Below are 19,614 nucleotides of genomic sequence, written 5' to 3' on the forward strand. Positions count from 1 at the left end.
TAAGCATGTTCATAATTGAAGTTTTGAAGTCTTGTGTAATGGATGTAATTGCATTTCACAAGACAGAATGAGTGATGCCGGTAAAATTGCAAGAAAGATTAAAGAATTAGTCTGGAAATCAACTCGCGCAAGTTAGAAACTCGCTTAAATCAGTAAACTACTGAAACAAATGATGTGAAGCCCTTAAAAGGCTGATAGGAATCTCTGGCAGGTTATAACATGCTAAGGTTTATGTGACCAAATACCCATTTCAATGCCAGATTGTTTACAGGCTAACTAAATGAAGGTTGTGCAAAAATCGGCGATTCAAAGCAACAGCTACAGGCTCTATTCCACAAAATTTGGTGCAAAAATGAAATAAATACCCTGTACACCTGATGTTTGTTGCAGTTTTAAGAAATACACCCTTTCCTGAATACTGAATATAACAACAAAGTGAACTTCTTACGTGGTTAGGTACTGTCTGATGTAAGCTGCTTCTGAACCCAGGACAAATGAATCAAGAAGCAGCGCTTGGATACTAGTGCTGTCAGGAAAGGCTTGTTGGTCCTGCAAATGACAGTTTCAGATATGGAACAAACGAGGTAACACCGATATCAGCGTCGTGCTGTCGTACAGCCAATGCCATGCCTGCATACACATGCAAACGTTTGAACAGAAACACGACTGGCTACCTACCTTGCACACTGGACATGCGCACACGTGCGTCTGAGACGCTCGGCTTCTTATGCAAGCCTCGCAACACGTGTGACCACATTTTAATATCCGTGGCAGTCGGGTGCCTCGTTGCTCTGAAAACAGAAGGAACAAGGTTTGTCAACGCACAACTCACAGGACGCACCACAATGAGCAACGCTAGTTTGAACAGCATCATCTACAGTACCCTGAAATAAACATTTTCGTCGCTTATTGCGTGGTGCAAGAAAGTAAAACCTTGATTTTCGCCCTACGGCGTGAACGTCGTAAATAGCATTCATGAGCAATAAACAGTTTTTGGAAAGCACAAGGGACTCGTGCGTTGTTCGGGAGCACCAAAGTGACGCAGCGTTGCGCACCGAACAGATCAGACGCTACAGTTTATAGCCGACAACTTATACGTTTGTAAAGCCTTAATGCATATTAATTCACAGCACACCAGTAAAGGCAGCAAAGAGGCTGCTTCAGCAAACGAAACTTTGTAACGTCTTTCACGCGGCGCGGCGTTACCTTTCGTCGTGTAGGCCAGGGAGCACGACGGGCACTTCAGGCCCCCCATTTTTGAAATATGGCTGTGTACAGTTCGTATTTCGAGTTAAAAACGAAATGTCAGTTCTTCTGTACTCAGCCCAAAAGCGGTGTTAGTGAACTTCACACTACACTGCACTGCAGCATGCACATGGTTTGACAAACGCGAAAACCACTCCTGAAAACATGCCGCCACAAGCTGAGCTCGCTGAGCGAACGACAAGCATAGAGCGACAAGAGCGAACTCCGGCGGCGGCTTATTTTGTTTTGTTAATTTTATTTGACTACATTGTGGCCAGCCTAACGGATCGACTTTCTGTTGATTTCTGTCGAATACGAATGTTTTCGAGTTTATCGCCGCACGATGACTCGCTTCCTCAGAGAAACGAGACAAACCCACTAGGTTTCGTATGCTCTTAGCGCTTCTAACGAGTTCAGCATCGTCACAGATCAAGGGAGTTGTTTATTATTTTCTGAAGGGCCACTGTTTATTTACGGTGTAGCGGAAGTGTCAACCCGTGTCGTCAAGCTGCGGCAGGATCAGCTTCTGTAGCGTTGTGTCTGGCTAGTCTGGCTGTAGTCTTGAAGTGCGTTCGTGACTGCAGGGCTGCGGTGAAAGTAAACTTCGAAGAAGCTTCGTGCAGTCAACTTGAGGCTGGGGCTCAACGAGAAGCATGGATTTCATTTCCAATATTTGGAAGAACACAACGAAAGGAGCGGAGCAACAAACGAAGGCCCCGGAATCGACGGAGGGCGGCGATGCGCCCGACAACAAACCTACCAACGAAGCCACCAATGAGCCTATTGCTGCGGCACCGTCCAAGGAAAGTGGTGGAGGCAGCGACTCGGGCTCGACGTCTGGGCCAGACACCGATGCTCCCCCGACGCCCGACACTCCGAAACCAGCGGCTGCCGCTGCGCCTTCCAATGACAAGGGTCCCTTGGGGACGGGCATAACTATCCCACTCGAAAATGTGTCGCACAAGGCGATGGAATCTGCCAAATCCATCGGAAGTAAGTTCATGGGCAGAGAATTGTGGGGCTTCGACGCAGCTTGATAGTTCATCGTTTCGGTCTGATCTATTGGTGCGCATCTAGCTCTGTTTGCTCCGTACTAGACCAACAACGAAGCGTCGGCCTTTGGATACATTCTTGACTGGCAGCGCAGAGGTCGTGTGCTGCAACGTGGGGGTAGTTTTGTTTTGTTTGCTATTCGAAGCTCGCGAATCGTAAACCAAGTATCTTCAGTCCAGATCGCGCCTTGCTTTAGCGCAAGGTTTTGGTGGTAATGGCGAGGTTTCTTTTCTCTGCCTTCTAGGTTTCCTTTTTTCTGTGGCAAACAAGGCTGGGAAAACTGTTCAAGAGACGGCCAAGCAGATCAAAACCACAGTGGAAGAGAATGTGAGAACAGTTTGTCTTGTGTCTTTCATGGGGGTTTCTATGTGGAATTATATTTTTCTGCTGCATGTGTCTAATGTTTGTTACGGCTTCTGTTTCCAGAGCATCTTGGCAGATTTTAATCGGGAACAAGAAAACTTTTTGAAGAGTAAGCAGAGGTGTGATGCTGGAATCCTGCCCTGGGTTGGATGCGAAGATGAAGAAAATGTGAAGCAGCAGATACTATCTCTTTCTGCGGTAATCCTGACATTGTGTCACCATTCAAATTTTGAATTTCTATCTTCACTGAATGCCACATTACCCTGTTCTTTCCATTGTGGCACTGCGCATGGCTTTCAGGCTTTATCTTCCACGACTCATTTATTTGTTCCTCAGATATTAAATGAAAATATAGATTTATCTCTCTTGAAGTAATCACCTTTTGCTGTGATCATCAGTTTCGGAGTGTAATATTTCTGAACGCTATTCCTGTCAGCCTCTTTTATGTGTCCTTGGCAATTTCTAAACTTTTTTTTATATATGTCAGGTTTCGTTGGGTATCCATTTCTTAGCTGGAGGAAAAACTGGTGCATGGCTTGCGTGGAGGTATTGTTGGACTGTGTTAAGATAGCTGTGCTCATAGCAGTCTGGCACAATGGCCCATGAATGCACCATTGCACAGTCGTGAGCCAACGGCCCTGTTTTAGCTTACATACTTCTTGGGGCATTTTTATGTAACATGCTCTCAAAACCTTCAGAAAACACAATTGAATGCCTAGAACTTTTCAGGTGCCATGAATTGATTTTAGCCGCCAACGTGGCCCAGTGGTTATGGTGCTCGGCTGCTGACCCGAAAGACGCGGGTTCGATCCTGGCCGCGGCGGCTAGAATTTCTTTGGAGGAGAAATTCTAGAGGCCCGTGTACTGTGCGATGTCAGTGCACGTTAAAGAACTCCAGGTGGTCGAAATTTCCGGAGCCCTCCACTACGGCGTCTCTCATAGCCTTAGTCGCTTTGGGACGTTAAACCCCATAAACCAAACCAAACCAGAATTGATTTTAATGATAATCAGCAGTCTTTAGTGTTGTTTGGGTCTGTGGCAGTATTTTTAGGGGGCCCTGAGTGATATTACCTTCAGCAGGCTCTGTGCTGCTTGCAGGTTCCAGTCAGTTATTGTTGCATGGCTTACATTTGTTTTGAATTTAGGTTTGTCACTTAGTGCAATGGTATCACCTCTCTGGGTCACCATGGAACAAACGTGCAGTGACAAGTTGTTCACTTTCAATGGTGCTTGTGTTTTCTCGAGGCATTGTGATAACGATTGTATAAGCTCAAATTAACAGTGACATGTATAACATGGTGACAGTGCAAGGCGTGAGTTGTTGTTAATTTGATGTGTGCTGTCTGGCTGTTCTTGTAAACTGCCAAGGCTGCTGTTTGTGGATGCCAGTTTTTATGAATGTGTACTGCATGCATTATATCGCCTCCTTTTCAATGCTGCAGGACAAACGAAACTTTGTGAGAAGTCCACCGAGTGGAGTTCAGTTTGAATTCGACATGGACACCATGTCTCCCGTAGCAATGGCGTTGCTTCAGGAGGACCCTAATCTGGAGAAAATGCGATTTGAGATTGTACCGAAATGGTGAGTTGGTATTTCTCCACTTTTTGGGGGGAGAGAATAACAACTTAAATGTTGTATTGTGGTTTATGTGTTTTGTGTACTTGTTTCAGTTCTTGTTTCGGTTTTGTGGATTGTCTTGGATTCTGTCTTGTGACGTTATTTCATGTATATATAGGCTGTCTGTGTTCAATAAAGCGTCTTGGTCTTTCTTGGTCATGGGACAGCAGCACGGACTCGGCTCTCGTTACTAAGACGGCCAACACCACATTAAATGCCTATCCCAGCAATCGAGCACTGTGTCTGCCACTTCCCAGCACATCGCAAGAGATGTTGGTTTAGAAGCAGCAGTAGGAGCTAAAGGGGTGCTTTGTTAGTCAGAGGAACGCACTACCTCGCGGGATGAAGTGTGCAATTTAATGTGCGTTTGTTTAAGCAGGCATTCTTGAAGTAATTCGGGCAGCATACGTGACTAGGCCTTGACTGTCCAAATGTGCTGACTGCCGTAAGGGACTGTCCTCTGGTCATGACACTTGTTGAGTACATCTGGTTCAGTTCAGAACTGTCGCTTTCTTACTTCGAGAGAGGGTGAACAGTGTGGGTGTTCTTTCTTTTTGTGTCATGAAAATGGACCCTGCTGGACCTGAGTGTTTGTTGTGTATCAGATATTCCTCCCCCTCTTCTTTGAAAAAAGCTGTGGTCAAGCAATATTTGAATTCTTTTCATTTAGGCCTGTCAGTTATGAGCTTAGATGGTCAACTAATATTTCTGCTTGACTTGTGTTTTAGTAGGTATGATATTACATGGACTTTGGATGTGGAAAGCACACTTTCTGTGTGTATGAAAGAGGTGTTGAGTGAATAAATATTATGTACTATCGCGCTCAGTATGAGTTGCAACGCGCGGTCATCGACCGGGGCTCGTTCCGTGGTGTGCCTCCTCCAAACAGTCGCTCAGAATTCTGGGAGAAACTGCTGTTCCAGGAAACAACACCACCCCCGCTCAGGAAAAATTTTCTCCCAGAATTCCGAGCGACTGTTTGGAGGAGGCACACCACGGAACGAGCCCCGGTTGATGACCGCGCGTTGCAACTCATATCGAGCGCGATAGTACATACACATTGTGAGTATCCCATGTAACTTAAAGGAATAGTTTCAGGGTAACTGGTAGATGTTGCCAAATTAAACTGGCGCAGTATTGGTGGCAGCTTCTGTAGGGCATGCCATTGTATGCCTCACTTCATAGTGATCTCAGTACTAGTAAAAATTTATTAATCAAATTTTACTCTGTTTGAAATTTGCAGGGCATAAATAGGAATGAAAGACAGCATCACTTGAGATACCTTAATTATAAGCATTCATTTTTTGTTTGTTTCTTGTTTTCATTGCTTGAAAAGAAGTGTAAGAAACTAGAGGAGCAGGAATTTGCATCCACTTGCATACACTGACTGCAGCTGCATGAACCCAGGAACTTTGTATCAGCAGCTTCAATGGGATTACTGTTAAAGGTGCACTGAAGAGGAATCTGAACTTGTCTTTTTGCCGCGGGAACTCTTTCTACACGTTCCTAGCATTCTTAGAAACCGCGACTTATTGCCCTGTGTGGCCAATTTCCCTAATTAAATCGAATTAACGTCCAGCTCCCGCTCTTTTTTTTGAATTCTGCCTCCTACGGTGGGCGGAGTCGACCAACGCGTGGAGTGCCTTTCACCCAGTCCCGTGGCGGCTTGCCGCTCTGCCATCGGCGGAGTAATACGTAGTAGTCCGTAGTAGCAAATAGTCCGCGCGTATTTTTATTTCTGCGGGCTTATTTTGCGGCTATATTATCTGCGAATGAAACTATTTACTCATGGAAAGCTAAAAACAAAATAAATCAAAAGCAAAGCCTCCACGGAGCTGGCTGAAAGGAACTTCACGCGTTGGTCGACTCCGCCCATCGTACGAGGCAGAATTCAAAAAAAAGGGCGGGAGCCGGACGTTAATTCGATTTAATTAGGGAAATCGGCCATACAGGGCAATAAGTTGCAGTTTCTAAGAATGCTAGGAACGTGTAGATCGAGTTCCCGCGGCAAAAAGACAAGTTCAGAATCCTCTTCAGTGCACCTTTAAGTGTGGGATGTTCAAATCACATGGTCATGCAAAGGATATGTTTTATGCACTTTCTCTCAAGCACAAAAAAAAAAGAAAATTACTTTCGCATTAATGCTACCGTTTCGAAAATTCCACTTGTGGGAGTTTTTAGTTGATTCCTTTTGCTCGCTTGTGGTGGTTAAAAAGCTGATAAGTAATTTTGACTATTCAGTTATGTTCCTATTATTAAACTCTCGTGTTTGCTTGCCCTGGGTGACCGCTAACAATAGTGCCTCGATTTAAAACCTGTAGCATGAGCCAGGTTCTTGGAGGCTTGCCTCATACCATGTAGGACGGCATGTTCAGTTATATAAATGTGCTAATGTTATAATACAGTCGTCGGCATGCTTGTCTTGAGTGCTGGAGCGGTGTGTTTCAGAGCAAATCTTAACTTAGCTGCTGTATAAATGGTAAAGTGCAATAGGGGATATTCAAAATTTTGCAAGTGCGCTTTCTCGCATAACAATGTTGCCCCCAACAAGATGGCTGACCATGCGTTTCCAGCTGAAACAAAGCAAGAAAGACTGTTTTTTTTGTTTCATTCTTCCAAAATGCATTTCTTACATTCTATCCACACCTTTAGCGCCTGTCCTGTAGCCAACATAGTTCCTTTATAGCGAAGTCGGCCATCTTGTTTGGGGCAACATAGTTATGTGGGAAAGCGCACTTGCGGAATTTTGAATATCCCCTATTGCCGGAGCAAAACTGTATGTCTACGCTGCTTCACTCCAGTGCCAGCATTGTCTTCAGAACCAAATACCAGCTGAAAAATTTAGCTTCCCTTCTGCGGCAGGGCGGCATTCAAGTGCTTTAGACACTCTTGCTGATGACTACACACGCGTGCGCACATGTCAGTAAGCATGCATTATACAAACATACGTGGGCATTCGCCTCCAAAGGTGCTGTGCTAGCTCTGTTATTGGGCCTGGGAGTGTTTAGAGCTAACCTGACCTTGTTTGTGTGTCTTGAACCTTTGTCTACCGTGCCAGGATTCCGGAAACCGACTTCTGGAGGAACTACTTCTACCGTGTCTCCCTCATTAAGCAGTCGACGCAGCTAAGTGCACTCAGTCATGGCAAAGGTGCAGGTGCGTGCCACATAACCCTACTCCTCTCACTTCCTGCGGTTCTGTTGCCCATCTGGTCCATCTTATCTGAATGCAGCGCTGCTCATCAGTGCAGAGATTTCTTTCCCAAATTTCCTTTTCCGAATGTGCCTGGAAGTTATTAAATTGAAGGGGTACAATAGTGCTCATTTTCCAAATAATCAGTTTATCACATTTGTCTATAGAAAAAAAAAAAAAAACACTTTTGCACTTGTGTTGCAATAGCATTTTTTTTTCCAGACATTTGTTTTGTTTATTCTAAATTCTTGCCTTAAAATTATCCTGTGATCTCCACTTGTGTGGAGCCCCAGAGTTGAACAGTAAAGAATAGTCGGGTTATATTTAATAACTAACATGGCTTTCTCACAGCATACATATAAAAACAGTTGTGAGACGAGGAATGAAGAGTGATATAGTAGTTAAATCCTACAGTTGATGTATGATGCAGGTGTACCTGTCGCTTTACTTTTCAGGAAGCAGCAGCAGCGGCGACACTTCATCAGTCTCGTCACAGCAGAGCCCATCGGACGAAAGCAGCAAACGTATGTGGACACAGCTTCTGCTGTTGGTTTGTTGTACACACTTTACTAGCGGATATTGACGCTGTACCGACTGTTGCGCAAATCAGAGAAAATCGAAAAAAATTCTGTCGGCTTAGCCGTGCGTTTGTTCGGGCTCAAATTTCGCACAGAGGTTGCATTTAGTGGTCAGTTTTGTTTTATACTACATTTAGGTGGGGTACTTGCCTGATTCGGGCAAAATTATTTGGAAATCCCCATCGTCTGTGGCGACGGAGAACCAAAATCGAAAGACTTCGCAGCAATGGTACGCGTGGCGCCATCTCGCAGCCATCGGAGAAACGAGCTCTCCACCGGGGAGGGCGGTGGGGAGGAGTTGGACTCGCATAGCCATGCGCATAGCCAAGTCACGGCCATGGCCTTCTCTTGATCGCTGTACGCTCGCATTTTCGGTGATGTCTCGTGCTGCTTCGCAGCAGAGAGCACCAAGCAAAGATAATTTGCTCACCAACTTAGCACAGCTGGGTTTCTCCGGTGGGTGCGAGATGGCGCCACGGGTACCATTGCTGCGATGTCTTTCAGTTTTGGATCGTCGTCGCCACATACGACGGGATTTCCAAATAATTCTGACTGAATCAGGCAAGTACCCCACCAAAATGTAGTATAAAACAAAACTGACCACCAAATGCAACCTCTGTGCGAAACTTGAGCCCGAACAAACGCGCAGTTAAGCCGAGAGAATTTTTTTTCGATTTTCTCTGATTTACGCAACACGCGATAGATATCCTTCAGCAATGAATAGGCTTCACTGCTAAAAAATCCGCATGAAATTGGTGTGTAGCCTTAGGTTACGGGATGTGGAAAAGAGGAACACATTACTTTTGGAGCCGTTTTCACTGTCGTTGGCCAAATTTGACGAAGTGAGTAACCATTAGCCAGTCTCTTTGCACTTGTTTTGAGTATGCAGTTATTTTTATTTCTGGTCAGGTGGTCGTAAAGGCGCAAAAGTAACTTAATTTCTTATCGGAAAGGCTTTGCCTCAAAGTGACTAGGTGCATCAACATCAAAGGTTAAGAGACACAACTGTTAGATGTGCTTTTAGATGGAACATTTTTAATGTGATTAACAATGTACCGTTTTTTTGTCTGCGACAGTGGGTACCCTATGGCCTGATTTAAGAGAATATTAAGGTTTTAGACCATAAATTGTTATACATTTGTTACGTTGCACACATTGTAGCTAAGCTTTTATGGCATGCAAAATCACAACTTTTGCTATTACTAGTTTTTTTCTGTGGCATGGTTCTGCATGGCATGAAGGTAAAGATATTGTCCCTGCTAGTTTTTAGCGAATATTAAAATTCGTTGTTAGTGAAAATCAAAACTACTACAGGCACCTTCTGTGCTTGCAAGGCACTTTGGAAGTAGATGGCTTTTGAATTGCGGCAGCTGCATTCGGGAACCTCATGGCTTCACTTGTTTTTACAGCCATAGTGGTATGATGGGCTTGCTTCAGGTTAACCAGTGTCATAGAATTTTGTGACCAAATGCTCCTGTGTTTGCCCGCTGTGAAGCCCATATTGAAAAGGTGTATAGATGTGCTACTGCGACATTTTAGATGGAAAATTTGGCATACTAAGGCTTTAATAGCTGTATTTACAGTAATGGCTCTTTTAAAATGTAGTAGTTTATGCAGCCTTCTTTTGAAAAAAAAAAATTACCCTTTCATGAAAGGACGTGTACACCCTTTGTGTCAGAGGAAGCGCCGCGGCTTTTTTTATGCTATTTGTAATGCACTAGGACGTGACTTAGCATGGCTAATGTATTGAAAGTGTGACCAACATTTGCAAGAGCGTGTCCCTGTTTAAGCTCATTTAATCATGAACATCTGTCATCTCTGTGGGAGTGTGACGTTGATTTGCCACTCAGGGGGCATCATGTTTTATTTTTCCTATTACCTGATGTTGTTCTCGGGGCGTGAGGGTCGTGCCTTGCTGTGTTCTGCACCTGTTGCATCACTGCATGGTACTGTTCTTGTGCACGCTTTGGTTCAGAGAACCTGGCAGGTGGAGATGATGAAGAGGCGCTGGACAGCCCGACGCACGAATTTGTCTCGGACACTTTTCAAGGAAACAAGATCTCTGAGGAAGAAGTCAAGATGGGCATGAAGCAGCTTGGCATGGGAGATAAAGCTGGTAAGGCCACAGAGTGCACAACTATCAGTCTCTCTTTTCCTTTTTCAAAGGTGAGAGAACACTTTGCAGTTTACTGCATATAAAGGTTGCAGTGCAGTTACCGGCAGCACCCTGGGGTGGTATTCTCCCGGTGTCGCCTTTTGGGACATGTCTCATTCGCTCTTGGCTGACTGGCTCGAGCCGCGGTGACGGCGGCGTGACGACACGGACCCGCCTTCCTGCTACGTCATCGTGACGTCGCCCCGATTTACTACGCTTAGTCGAACAACGGAATGCGCTGAAGCGATTCGCGCGGGCGACGGGCTACCGTTAGCGTACGAACGCAATCGGCAGTTGCGGCTTTTGCGCCCTTGGCGTGAAAACATGGCGACGTCCTTTCAAGCGAGAGCCGCCCGCTTCAGCCAATTCAGCAGTCCTTGGGATTCCGGTCGGCATGTTTACCGACAACTACTGGTGTTGTTACTTTTCGCTATGACTTACCTTGCTTCGACGATAAAGTTTAAGCTGCAATTCAGCCTAGTTTTTTAAATACGCTCTCGATTCTGGAGCGCGCAAGCCTAATGGGACCTACAGCTACACTGCTACCGTCTGCAATTGCCCGAAACGCAGCCGAAACCTAGCACAACCGTCCAGAACGAAAGAAAAATAGATTTGGAGATTTTTCGCGGTGTTTTATAGACTTAAATGAAGTAAAGCGAGTTTATATTAAATTTTCAAATGTTTTTTTGAACATTAGACGTCATGTGATGGCAAATATTCTTGCTATAAAAGATACGAAACTACTGCTGCTAGTGGATCAGCAGTGGTAAATTGTCGCTTTTCGGAGTGAATGAATGTACCGCAGACGAAAGTGCCGGCGGCTTTTTCCGTTTCTTCGAGCATCTGTAAGCACTTTTTTAGGCCCCGCCCATATGCGACATGTCGCAAAAGGCGACACCGGCAGAATACCACCCCTGTACTGCGTGCTGCAGGCAACTTTTCTGTGAATAATAGGCAGCGATAATAGCAGCCAGTTGAAATGTTTTAGTGACAAGCGTATGCACGCATGTGAGTGTGTATACCCTATGTAGAAGCCACGCTGCAAGCATACGCGTCATGAAAAACTTGCCATTCTCCAGCGTGGTGCAGTGATTTTATGGGTGCTTCAAATGGCTCAGTGCCAGCTATGCTGATGGTGGGACAACGGTCTGCAAGCAATTTTGCCTTTTATGGTACTACCCGTTTTCCGCAAGGGGCACTAAATGGTACAGCTAGATTTGTAAGGTTAGTGTCCCAAGGTTGCAAGTACTATGTATTTTTTACTGAGAACAGAGCTTGGGTAAGCCAGAAAATAGCGTAAAGTAAAAGACTGTACTGAGGTCGGTCAAAACTTATTGTAACCATGCTTGGTCAGGTGAATTCTTTACCGGCCACACCTGGCTCACTGCTTTCAAGTGTAACATTATTTCGATGGGAAGTACTGTCAAAATAGGAAGTCCAGATATCAGAATGTAACTTTGCATACTGTACTGTCTGCCTGCATGAAGCCATCGTGTGCAGCAACTTAAGAAGTGCAAGCCAGGTGCAAGCTCTTAGTGTCACTCGCATTCTTTCTGAATGGTAAGGTCACATTATCGTGTGAAGAGATGCTTCATGGCATGAAGGGTTGTAAACTAGGCTTCGTATTGTCACGTGGCAGTGATTACAGGAAGAGACGTTGATGTGGACGGCAAACAAGCAGGCTGATGTATGGCCACGGTGAACTCTTCATTGTGTCAACTTGTTCCCACAAATATAAGAAAATGTCAACATTTGCGATAGTAGCAAGTGCACTCAACGGGCGTCACCAACATAATTGTGGTCACTCTTGACTTGACCGTGCTGAATTTAGATGTGGAGGCAAAATTTTGAGATAACACTCCTGGCATTCGCTCTCGGCCACACTGAATTTAAAGATGGTCGAAAAATTTGGAGATTAGATTACATGGAATATCGACAACCATCTTGACCATTGTACTTGTAACTGATCTCCATGATCATGACACTTCCAGCGTACCCTGGTCGTGTCTCACAGAGCATACACAAAGTGATAAGGCTATGTGCTGGCGGCGATGACTAAAGAACATGGAAGAACAAGCAAAGCACTTTGCAGCAGTATGAACTGTATGGTGGCGCCCTCTGTTGATAACATTGTAGTATGACCAGTACGTGAAGTGGTTTCATGTTCATTCCTTTTCTCTGATTTGCCAAAGAGCTCTGAGGGATGCATTTAATAAAAATGACATAACACAATCTCTGTTTCGTGAGAATCTAAGTGAGGGAAGAAATCTAGGTCTTCACTCATTTGCACACCTTTTCACCTTTTGCACAGAAAAAAAACGCTGTTAGTGTTCTCATATGGTAATCTATCAGTCTACTATAGCTTCTTGCTTGTGTTACTATTTTCCTTCAGTATCCCTTTGAAGTTTTATAGCTCTGGCTGGGATTTTAACCCTTTGAGGGTCGAATTATTTTGAAGAAAACATTCCCAGGTGGTCAAATTACTTTATTGCGGATCTTGAATCTACAAAATGTATATAATTGAGAATAAATAGTAAAAAAAAAAATTAGGAACAGTACTTTGGTGACAGCATCACTCGCAACTGGAAAATGTTCAATAGAATAGAATAGCAACGGTGATAAGCAAGCTAAGAGCAGCACCAATAAAGATAGAAATCAACTTTCGCCGCCTCTGCAAAACAGTGGCCACAAAGAGAAAACACGTTTCGCGCGACTCCGTTGCGATCCCGTGGCGGAATCGAAACCGCGTAGGCGCGTTGCCACAGAGGGCGAGAATACCTCGCGATCAACGGTGATAAGCAAGCTAAGAGCAGCGCCAGTAAAGATAGAAATCAACTTCGGCAGCCCCTGCAAGATAGTGCTGACAAAAAGAAAACTCAAATTTCGCGCAACTCCGTTGCGATCACGCGGCGAAACCAAAACTACAAAAGGGGTGTTGCCGCCGTCTGTGCCGTCGCGCTAGAGCTAGACATAAGTTCTGCTTATCTCCGTAAGAAGGCAGCACAAAATTCAAACACTTCTTGTAAGTCCTAAGAGGTGGCAGCACCCCCCAGTGAGCACGCATTGTTCTTTTGGCGCAAAATTTCAAACGGAAGATCGAAACCGTACCCGTACGGCAAAGACCTTGCGGGACAGAAAACCGCTGCCGTACATATACGGCAAAAACCTTCAAAGGGTTAACCCACACTTGTTGGTCCATTTCTGTCACTCTTGTAGCAGCTACGGTGGTTGACATTCTGTACTAGTAGGTGCCGCCAGTGTGTGGGCTGCACCTTTTTTGTGGGACATGGTCACCAACTCATGGCCGCGGTAGAAGGTGATGGCAGCGCAAGTCATGGCAGGAATATGTCACCCCTTTGTGCAGCTGATGACGAGTGGGAGAAGGAGCTTCAGCAGGAGCTCCAAGACTACGAAGTGGTGGCGACCGACCCGGCCGCTCAGGGCGATGACCCAGAGTGGGAAAATGAAATCCAGGAGATGCTGGCCGCCCAGAAGTAGGAGGTTGACCTGCACACTGCCTTCTCTTCCAGCCGTCTTTGAAAAAAAGAGAGAGAGAGAACACACACATTCTGGGGCACTGTTGAAGCTGCAGACCCCTCCCTGCACCCTACCCTCACACTGAACGGCACAAGGGCGGGTAATTCAGGGTGCCCAACTGTCTGCCGCTTGCTAGTCTCATTTGTCTTTTTTTTTTTGCGTGTGTATGTGCATCCTCTTTGGCTTGTTTGTGCGTGTGCGCAAAGTTTCTCTGCCTCACTTGGGTCCAGCGCGCATCACACTGCTGTTCGCTTTTTCTTCCAGATAATTAACAAATCCAGAGTTAAGCCTTAAAAACGCATCGCATTATTTTCAGACGCTTTCCAAGCTGTTGCGGTTTAGCAGGTATTTTGCATGAGCATTTTTGGTGCTTGTTTATTGGTTTGGATAGTTCTGGCGCCACACTGAAGAGTGCCCCACGGGCTGCTGTATTTGCGAGTGCCTCTGTAAGTGAACAGTGTGTTGATTGAGCTGGGCTAAGTTTTGGCAGTATCGCTTTGCTCGTTCTCTGCTTCGAGACTGTGTTGTGGACACAAAACACGGAGACTGTCTTCCAGTCGCTCATTAAAAGAAAAAAAAAAGACAAATCTAGAAACAAGCTATACTAGGAAGCAGTAAAAAACAAGAACAAGCAGCTTGCTGTAGAATTGTAGAAGCTTGTGTAGTAGTCAATCAACTAGTTCTGCCTTTAGGCATTTTTATTCATAGCCCAGCAAATAAGTTTATGCCGTGAAGTAGAGTTTGATTGGAGTAATTTTCTAACTTTTGTTTATATGTTATGTGCAAGCCCTTATGCTATATGGTACCCAGAGCTTCTGTCATGTCCATTTACCCGTGAGAAATATATATATAAAGAGCCTGTGATGCACAGACGTGAGTGTATGTATGTTGTTAGAATTGTTGTGGGCTATATTGTCTAGTGACTAATGTTTTGTTTCCTTTTTTTTATTTAGAGTTCATAAGAGTTATAAATTGTTTCATTTCATTCCTTTGTTAGTTTTGTATCATCTTGCAGGTCTATTTCACATAGTCATCTGAATAAAGCTTTTTGTTTTTTTCTGTATGGTGCATATTATGTATCTAACTCTGCCAGTGGCGTGCCCATGCTGTATAGTGCACATGAAACAGACTGGTTTTCTTGAAATTGACTACAAACAAAAGGCGGCATGTTTCAAAATGCAAGTATTTTAGGCCTTGTACTGGTTATTAAGGTGATGGCAGCATGACATGGTACTTGAAGGTGAGTGGGAATGAAAGGGAGCTAGGTTCAACAAAGACTGGGAAGGAATCGCAGACTAGACATTGGAAGCATTGCTTTGATTTTCAAAGCCTTGCATTTGTTGTACTTCGCCCACGTTTATAGGAGTGACCACATCTACTATGGCTCCTACTGTGTGTTTATTCTTTCCCTTCTGTTCCTTGCTTTTTTTTTTTTGCTGCTCACTCGCTTTACGGCACTGTCTACGCTATCTTGTAACCAGCCTAAGAGGCCCAGTTTATTTCTGCTTTGCTTCATAACTCCTGTTGTTGTTGCAGATCTTTAAAAACACATATACTTTCTGACTGCATGATGCACACTTGGTATAGCCTTGCACTCAGCCCAGTCTTCATTGTTTTAGTAGTAAAATGCGGATCGGCATCAAATTGAAAATGCCAGTATAAAACTGGGTAGATTGGTACCAGTCTGCTAAGTTCTGAGCCCTGGCTGTGTGCTCTTTGTTTTCGCAACTGTTTGATGCCTTGATGTAGCCACGCTGCATGTTCTGGATGCATTGTTCCAGTGGTAAATTTTGGTTAGCGTCCCGAAGCGACTCATGAGCTATGAGGAACACTGTAGTGGAGGGCTCAAGTTTAAGAAATTTATACCACCTAGGATTCTTTACATGTGCTGTCATCGCAAGCTTAAATTATAGATCAGTAACAAATTTATTACCATTGACGGTGGCAGATGGGAAATCAGTTGCACTTTAAGCTAAGTTGAGATGCCTCGTTGATTGCATGGCACTGACGGTCGACGCACTTTACCCATGAGAGGTTGGTTAAATGTTGCTTAGCTTAAAGCTTATTCCATTTTTTTTTAATGATAAATTTGTGGCAACAAAACGACCAACTGTGAAAAGGTTTGAGGCTGTCAAATGGTCGGCTGTTTTGAAATCGCTGCAAGATTCGCTTTTTTTATGGTACAGTGCAGTCGTGTGACCTGTGCGCATTTCTTTGTTTTCACCCAGAACTATGCTTGTAAAAGAATTTAGTTGCCATGACTTGAGCAGAGGACTCTCATCTTTTGTCTCAGCACTAAAGCTGAGCACTTGGTGCAGCAGTAGCCACTTATTTTCCAGCCGTTAATTGTGTGCAGTTATTACTATATACGCTAATACAATGTCAGGAGGGATGTTAGCCAGTATTTTGGATCCTTCATTTTATTTCTTTGTGTGTACAGTGTGTTTGTATATAGGAGGTATGCATTTTCTTGGTGGCAGCCAACAGAGCCATGGAGCTTGATGCTGTGTTCAGGACTGTTACGAGACTATGTTCAGTTTTTATAGTGCTAGACTGGTTGCCCACGTGCTACACTTGTTCAAGCACAACATTTACTCCGAAGCTGCAAATAAGCCAAATTGGCAAAAAAAAATATTGCCAATGTTCTAGAAGTCCCTTCTTAGGAGACTGAACTGCAAGCATTTCCGCTGCATGAGGTTCTTGTGCTTCAAGGCTTTAAACTCTCTGACCAAAGAGCTGAAATGTTTGTGTAATCTGAACAATATCATGAGCTGATGTTAGTTTAGCTGTGCAGAGAGTTTGTAGAGAATGAGTTATATAACCCCTGCATATGCATCAATCGCTACCAATTATAGCCGCATCCTAACAGATGCTAATTCGTTAAAGTGGTTGGATGTTCGTGAGTGTGTAACAATGCTTAAAGTTTAATGAAACAATACATTTTGGGTTTTTCATAGTACTTAGGCTATGGGGTATTTTGTTTGTGGGAAACCTGAACTGTCAACAATGGATGAAATGTAATTATAGTCATGCAACCTGAGGCACATGTATGGGTATCAGAGAGGTGTTAAGTACCTGTACCACTTACACTTTCGAGCATCCTCTGAGGCACACTTGCTTCTTTATGGTGCAACATGTGCAGCAGGCCACACATTTGCAGTCACTCATTTCTTCTATGCACAGTGGTAGCAAAGGACTTCACAGTACATTGAATAAATGCAAAATACCTCGTGCTTATCTGGAAGGTAGGTTCTCCTGAATGCAGCATCATCTCTCTTGCAGTGATGTATTATATTGCTTGTACATTTTGGTATTCGGGAAGGTGTCTTGTCGACGCGTGTACATTGTAAAAAACTTTTGCGAGACTCGTCTCTCCTCATCCTGCAACTTGTAGGGCGTGTAACGGGTCTTTTTTTTTTTTTTCTCTAAGCTGCTTGCAAGTTTTGTTGCATTGCTTGGCGGTGTATGGGAACTGTTGGGCACACACACTCACACAGATATGCGCAATGAAGGCTGCAAAGTTACTATTCTTGTTTGCATATTGGTTAGAACAGCTGCAGAATTTGATGTGCGATTTTGTTCATAAAATTTACACGGCAAGGACTGGTGAAAGAAAACATATAAATTTTATTGTACGGGTGGAAGGAAGTGTTTCAGGCTGAATTTTCAGCAGTTTTAGCTTAATTAGTTAGGCTGTAAAGAAAGGTATTGTGGCCACTGCCCATTCAGTTTGCAACAGCAGATGAGACAGTAATGACGTTCTGCTTGAGGCTCTCTGGCCCGGATGAAAATGCCTTTTGAGATCGCATCATTAAAAATAGCAGTCTTAATTCGCCTCAGTGGTGCATCAACATACCTGTGTAAAAAGCATGCCACACTACAATTCAATCATAAAGGAAAGTTACTTGACAGCCATTACTGCACATGCTGGTATACACGAGGGAATACCTTGATTTTAAGCATTCCTGTTTTGCTTCATGACTTTGAGAAGCTTGACTGAATGTGTATGCTGTTGTTAGACATGCTGTGCAATGAATGTAACAATGTTTATAAATGGGATCATTATGAATGCCCCAAAACATCTGCTTTCCCGTTTGCATCTGTGTTCACATGCCCCGACATGGCTTGAAACACACCACTGCAATGTGCACTGCGCAAGGAGAAACATTGAAATGGAAATACCTCGTGATAGAAATGGCAGTGCTGTAATGCGTTTCAGATAGAGGGCTAGTGTTCCTGTCGGGGTGTCTCAAAGTAACTCGAATGCGTGTTATATCTGGCATCAGTGCTATCTTGGTAATGGAGCTCCAACATCTGCTTTCCTCTGTGGCTCAATTCGAAGCAAATCTAGTTTCCACGCCATGGGCTGCTATTTTAGTGCCTCCTCGACAAACATTCAGTCGCATCATTTTCTGAGTTATCCACTTCTGCAGGCAGTTTGCAATTGAACAGAGACATATATGAATGATAGCGTATTAGCAACGGATTTATTTTGAACCTGCACATTGTTGCCCTCAGCTGCTGAGATACTGAGGATGTAAAGGTTACATTACGCAAGTGAGACTTGTTTAACTGCAATAGCAGTTACTGCAGCGGACTCGCGTGTGTTCGCGTGACTACATCTGGGACTTGGGAGAGGCATAAAGAGGGAAGACGCCACAGAGGAAGTGAGAAGGCAGGAAGACAGCTTGAGGATATAAAAAAAATAATAAAAATCGAGCAGCAGAAGCTGCCATGGTGATGAGGATTTGGATTGGAAAACATTTATTTCGTCAAGAAGAGCTTGGTGATCGGAGGGCCGTGTTAGGTGGCCAGAGGCATGAAGACAAGGCAGCATTATCTGGGGAGTAGGGTGGGGGGGGTTCGAGGGAGGATTCAGGGTCATGAGATGTGCAGATTGAGAAGAAAACCAGGAAATTTGTCTGTGGCGAAAGTGGCTATAGCGACAACACATATGAAGTCGTATGAAGTCGGCACAGTATGTTTGCATGGCCCGACTTGTGCTGGTTCCAGCAAAGAACTTTTTGCCCTTGGAGGTATTTTTTTTTTGTGTAGCTATAATATATTCTTCAACTAACAGAAACTTGCAGCTAAATCTCTTCGGCAGTGCTAAAAATGGAATAAATAGTACAAAAATTTTATCAGAGAGCTTTATTTTGCTTATTAATGTTGATAATTGTCAGGGTACATAAGGATATGTTGTGTGTAGTGTAGTTCTTTTTTGTTGCTCTAGTTGCTGCTTTTCAAAGTTTGAAGGTTGAAACGTGTATGCACATTGACCTGCACTGAGATGACTATATTTTACAGCTAGGTTGAGAGTTTTTTAGAGCGTAGCTTTCAGGCACCCGTTTCTGCGTTTCGCGGCGTCGCCATCGCCGTTGTAACCAGCAGTGGACACCCTTTAAGCTGCGAAAGCAATGGAGCAGGAGCTTGGAAAGGAGAAAGTAAAAGTGAAACTTCTTCCCCATTAGCTTGGCAGCACCATCTTTGGGCTCTCCTCACTGAACCCTGGCCAATCCCCCGTCGTGGGTACGTGCCATGCCACCAAGGCAACAACAACAACCGGCGCGCCAGTGGGGGGCGCAACTGTGCAGCAACCGTGACGTCACACAGTAGTGGCAGAACGAGCGCGCGCGCGTCGGCGGTGGCAGCTACACCGCCGCTCCTTCGCCGGACGTCTCGTTGCAGTCGAGTGAGTGAGACGCATGGCTCCGAAGCGGCCCAGTGATTACGCGCCAAGCGGTTCGGGGAAGCGGCAGTGGATTGACCATAAGGCTTTCGCCAAGCACACTTTAGAATTTCCATGCAGTGTCTTCGGTACTTTTTTAGGGAAAAAATGCGCAGTATCTGTCTCACAGATCTCGGTGGACACC

General features: G+C 44.5%; 2 protein-coding genes across 2 annotated transcripts in view; one reads left to right on the top strand and one right to left on the bottom strand.

Annotated features, from left to right (window-relative positions):
* The window catches only part of LOC149359840 (uncharacterized), an 89,300-nt gene extending 87,849 nt beyond the window's left edge, over window positions 1-1,451 (bottom strand). The window contains exons 1-3 of the mRNA XM_089571945.1: window positions 1,207-1,451; window positions 679-791; window positions 449-549 (exon numbers count right to left, since the gene is read on the bottom strand). Of these exons, the coding sequence (XP_089428071.1) occupies window positions 449-549; window positions 679-791; window positions 1,207-1,255 (263 nt within the window). The 5' untranslated portion in view covers window positions 1,256-1,451. The remainder of the gene's footprint in view (window positions 1-448; window positions 550-678; window positions 792-1,206) is intronic.
* Window positions 1,452-1,545: 94 nt separating this feature from the next.
* On the top strand, window positions 1,546-17,822 carry LOC149359841 (synapse-associated protein 1-like). Its single transcript, XM_089571948.1, has 8 exons — window positions 1,546-2,238; window positions 2,543-2,625; window positions 2,725-2,859; window positions 4,104-4,243; window positions 7,338-7,435; window positions 7,927-7,995; window positions 10,025-10,165; window positions 13,569-17,822. The coding sequence occupies exons 1-8, from the start codon at window positions 1,899-1,901 to the stop codon at window positions 13,700-13,702; spliced, it is 1,140 nt and encodes a 379-aa protein (XP_089428074.1). The 5' UTR covers window positions 1,546-1,898; the 3' UTR covers window positions 13,703-17,822.
* Window positions 17,823-19,614: the final 1,792 nt, after the last annotated feature.

The sequence above is a fragment of the Amblyomma mixtum genome, chromosome 2 (assembly GCF_055824585.1).
Source record: "Amblyomma mixtum isolate Tamu chromosome 2, ASM5582458v1, whole genome shotgun sequence".
In the NCBI taxonomy this organism is placed as follows: domain Eukaryota; kingdom Metazoa; phylum Arthropoda; class Arachnida; order Ixodida; family Ixodidae; genus Amblyomma; species Amblyomma mixtum.